Source organism: Eurypyga helias, unplaced genomic scaffold (genome assembly GCF_000690775.1).
Source record: "Eurypyga helias isolate BGI_N326 unplaced genomic scaffold, ASM69077v1 scaffold12367, whole genome shotgun sequence".
Taxonomy (NCBI): Eukaryota; Metazoa; Chordata; class Aves; order Eurypygiformes; family Eurypygidae; genus Eurypyga; species Eurypyga helias.
In genome coordinates this window covers 17,944-22,409 of record NW_010259860.1, presented here as the reverse complement: position 1 = coordinate 22,409, position 4,466 = coordinate 17,944, and the positions used below count along the sequence as shown (strand labels likewise).

General features: G+C 51.0%; 1 protein-coding gene across 1 annotated transcript; it reads right to left on the bottom strand.

Moving 5' to 3' along the window:
• Positions 1–518: 518 nt before the first annotated feature.
• Positions 519–3,346, bottom strand: CALHM3 (calcium homeostasis modulator 3). The gene is made up of 3 exons (XM_010154801.1): positions 3,060–3,346; positions 1,916–2,171; positions 519–980 (listed from the first exon to the last, which is right to left on the bottom strand). The coding sequence occupies exons 1-3, from the start codon at positions 3,344–3,346 to the stop codon at positions 519–521; spliced, it is 1,005 nt and encodes a 334-aa protein (XP_010153103.1).
• Positions 3,347–4,466: the final 1,120 nt, after the last annotated feature.

The window sequence follows — 4,466 nt, the reverse complement described above, 5'->3', positions numbered from 1 at the left end:
AGATGGAAAGACATAGGATGTGGTTTTGCCTTTTTGATTAAACATGTTGGTGTGGTACTTGAAGAGTTGCCCATTAAATTGCTCTGGTGTCAGCACTGCTAAGTTTCCAAACCAGGTTTCCCTAAAACGGGCAGAAGCTCCTCACACCTCTGTGAAGCCGCTGCTCCAGGCAGCTTGCATATGCAGCCAGATGTTGCTGCTGTGGTTAAACCCTTCCACAAGACAGAAGGGTTTTATCGCAGCTGTAAGGAGCTAAAAACTCTTTAATATGACAAAAGGGCTACACAGAGCCCTTGGTTGAGAAATGTCATTAACAGTGACCAGATCTGGGAGCTTTGGATCTTCAGAGCTGAGCACTGCTAGTTTATTTTGGAGGTTTGCTAGGCCTACCCTGGAGTGGAGCCTTTCGTGTTGGAGTTTTGGAGGAAGATGTGAGCACCACTGTCACCTCTCTGCTGGTGATTGCTTTGTGCAGAGGTATGGCAGTGCTCCTTCGGCATCTGCAGGATAAATCCACTTTACACATCAGAGTGCCTGGGGAATTTGGGCTGGGTACTGGGGCTGTCTGCCCAGGACAGAGGGCATCTCTCTCGCCCCAAGGAATGCCTCTGGGTCACCTGGCTGACATCAAGGGGAGGTTTCTCATAGTACCACATGTTCAGAAGTTTATTCACCTGGTCCTGATCTGTGATGCCCTGGAGAAGATCTTCCTCTCCTTCATCCCCCACTCCCTCCCTAGGCAGGTTGAAGCTGTGCAGTTTGATCTCTTGCCGCATGCTTTGGAAGAAGTGGAGGATGCATTTGTGAGCGAAGAGCCGGCTGTGCTCACAGCAGGTTTCCTCAAAAATCTTTTGCTCCATGTCGATGTAGTTGCTCCAGTGCCGTGCCTGCAGGAGGGTGGCCTGGTCGAAGCAAGGTCGGAGCCAGCGGGCAAGGAAAGCTACTACGATAAGGATCAACAAAATGCTCCAGCCGAGTGCCTGGGTGATAAGAAGTAAGCAGTGGGACAGGAACAAGACAGACACAAGGACAGGAATGAGCTGTTTGACTGTATCACTGAGACAGGAAATTTATGTGGCTGGAGGGGAGATGTCACATATCTGGACTCCCGTCCTTGATCTGACTTTGAAGTCCAGCACCCCAAGCTGTGCTCAGAAGGTCGGTATCATCTCCTCCCAGTGAATACAGGACATGTATCTGTGCATTGATAGTTCAGTAATACAACTGTTTGAAAAGTTAACCTGGGGAAGCCAGGCATCTGCTTTGGGCACAGGAGTGCGCCAGGGAAAGGGGACTTCTCTACTTTGTCATTCATTTATCCCCAGTGAGATCTTCATCTGCCACCTACTCTGTCTGCCCAGGGACTGCCCAGGCCACATGCAGCTCCCTTTGGTAAGGGGCAAGGTCTTGTTTTCAAAGCCCACTGGTCCTCACCCCTGACCTGGCACTCCTGTACCAAGAACAGAGGCCAGCCAGGGCTCCACTCCCCATCGTGTCCTCTTCTCCTTGTTCCTGAGCAAGCTGCTTTCATCTGTCTCAGCTTGCACTGTCCTTAAAACAGCGGGTCGTGTCTGTTAGACCAGTTAGAAAGGTCTTCTGACACTGGACAGGGCCTTAGGAGACACTTATATTCATTGCAACCTCCTTTTTATTATCTGAGTTTAGAAGTTGCTGGTTCTTCTAGAAACAAAGTGCTGCTAATTAAACAGTCCTTTATTTCCTTCTTTTTCCCTACCCAAGTGACTCCGGACATTATCACTGAGAGTGGCAACATTTTGGGGCATAAAGAATCAAAAAGCAGTCTTGTTCCCAGCCTGACCATGGCGAAGCTATGCTGAATCAAGGAAGAGCAGGAGCAGACGATGCCAGCCCCAACCACCTCACCAGACATGAGGCTCTGCCATCAGTGACCTACCTGGGACCAGCAACGCAGGTACCTGGACACTGCCTTGCGGGACGTGTTGTTCCTCGTGAGCTCGTCATCCTTGCAGGGCACCTTGGCCAGCAGCTGCTGTGCCTGCACCAGGCTGGTGTTGGCGAAACCCACAAACTTCTCAGGGTCCATGGAGCTGCTGAAAGCACAGATCAGGCATTTGCCATCCAGGAGGGTGACTACAATCCAGACGACAGGGGCAATCATGGCTCGCTGCATGATGGAGGAACACATGTACCTGGGGGAGGACAGAGAAGAGAGTGGGTAAATGCTGGGTGCTTTCTCCTTATCCAGAGCCTTAATGAAAACAGGCTGCCCTCTGCTAGGCAGCCCTCCCGGAGCCAGGGAACTGACTCCCAGGACTGCCCACAGCATTGGTCCATCTAAAGTCTCTTCTGCTCTGGGATCTCTTTGTTGGAGCTGGCTCCCACTGAGATCTGGGCTGGTGCTCTGAGCGCTGCCTGCATTCGATGCGCTGCACAGTTCCTCGTTATGTGCTGATCTCGACCGTATGTTTACGTCTTCCATGCACAAATCCTTGTCAGCTATACCTGTCTTCTTCATTCACTATTTCTTTTCTCATCAGCTCAGTTTCTGCCTGGAAAATCACTGTTTTTTTGCAGCCTTTCTTGCCCCACTCTGTGCACTGGGTAAATCTGTATGTAACAGATTGAATGTGATTCTCCTCTCCCACCAGTTAAGTCAGTAAAAACTCTAGTGAAAGGAGAGAAACCACAAAGCTATTGATAAAGAAGGACCATGATGGAAATTTCACTGCTTCTGCACATTTAACTGGAGATGCCTCATCTTTTTGCATGTGTAAGGTCCAGCAGAAACCCTGAGTGTGCACAACAGGGCAGGCAGCAACACAATTTCCCGGGGTGGCAGCATAAATCCAGCCATTGGTGTTGAGGTGCTCCTGCCCTGCTTTGCTGGAATGGAATAAGCCTTTGTTTCTGCTGTGGTAAATGCATTTACCGTACCTCTGCTCCTCCAGGCTTATGGGGGAAGGTCTCAGGCACTGGGCATAGAAGCAAGTAATTACCAGGAGGATCAAAGTTATACGGAGGCAAGACAGCTAAGCAGGAGGTGAAAGGGGGGATGCCAGTCCCGGTGAAAACCCCACCTGATGACAGCCAGGTCCTTCTTTCTGCGCCCCTGCGGTCGCCTCCACTCGTCCAGCATCACCAGGCACTGTCTGTTGAGGATGAGGCCACAGAGGAAGAGGGCGATGGGGGGTACAAACATGATTCCCAAGCCGTATGCCATGTTGTACCAGGGCAGGCAGGGGCAGCTGAAGTCAAAGCAGGTATACATCTTTACACTAGCCAGGGCTAACAGCCCACAGATCCCATTCATTACAGACTCCGACTTGGACTGGAAGTACTGGAAGATCATCCGAAAACGGTCCATCGTGTTCTTTTGTCCAGGGGTGCTCCTCCTTGGAAGTCCCTGGGCTGCCTAGCACGGCCTGTCTGCCTTCACTCCCCTTTCTGCTGCTGTGGGGTGGGGGACGCAGCTCAGCCTGCTGTCGGTTGGGGCAGTCAGATGGGGATGGTGGAGGAAAACCCTGTGCTGGGGTTTCCCCAGAGGCACACGGCTTTCACAGGTCTGTCTCTCACCCTGTGCTTATCTTCCAGGGCAGCTTTTCTAGGTGAGTAGATAGATACAGCCTCTGGCAGCTGGTTTTTCCACCCTGTTTTTCATTTTCAGGGCAGTCCTGCGTGCCGACCTCCGGTAGTGCTGGGTCCCTCCCTCCCCTCCCGGAGATGCTGACTGGCAATAGAGATCCGTCAGTAGATGCCTGGGAACTGCCCTCTCGGCGCTGTTGAGCCAGGAGAAACCAGGTAAGTCCAATGAGCTCATCTGCATTACTGCTGTCAGATTTCCCTATGAAAATGGGCTGGAAGGACCGGTCCTCCGGTCAGGAGGCTGTGAGAATCGATGGATTTCAGAGCCTGCAACAGCACTTCAGGCCAAAGGCTGCCCTTGGCCACACATCATACAGGTACCGTGACATCCATGCCCAAGGCCCTTGCACTTGGGCTCCTTCTTGCTCCCCATCCAAGGGCCTGCTGCAGTCAGAGCAGCTGGCTTATTTGTCCCATCTTCTGTCTATTTTAAATAACCCAGGGACAATTACTCTTTTCCTCTCAAAAGTTTATTTTACAGCTAAATACAGCTAATTGCTACACAAGGAGGCTCAGGTTTTTTCTGATGTATTCAACATAATTTTCCTCTCCCTGGCTTTCATCTGAAAACATTTTCAGATTTCTCCTCAGCTCAGATGTCCATGTGTTCAGGAAAAAAAAACAAAACCAAAGAGAAAGAAAAAAGAAAAAAGGTGATACGTTTACCTATTTTGTTAAAAAAGAAAGGAGTCATCTCCACCGAAGCGTACTCGCTGCCAGCACTGGCTCCTGTGGCAGGGCTGGTTGCCTTGATAGGACTGCGCTGACAGGGAGCCGCGGGAGGCTATAGGGTCATGCCAAGGGTACCTAGAGTTGCTCATGGGCACATTCAGTGAGTGTGT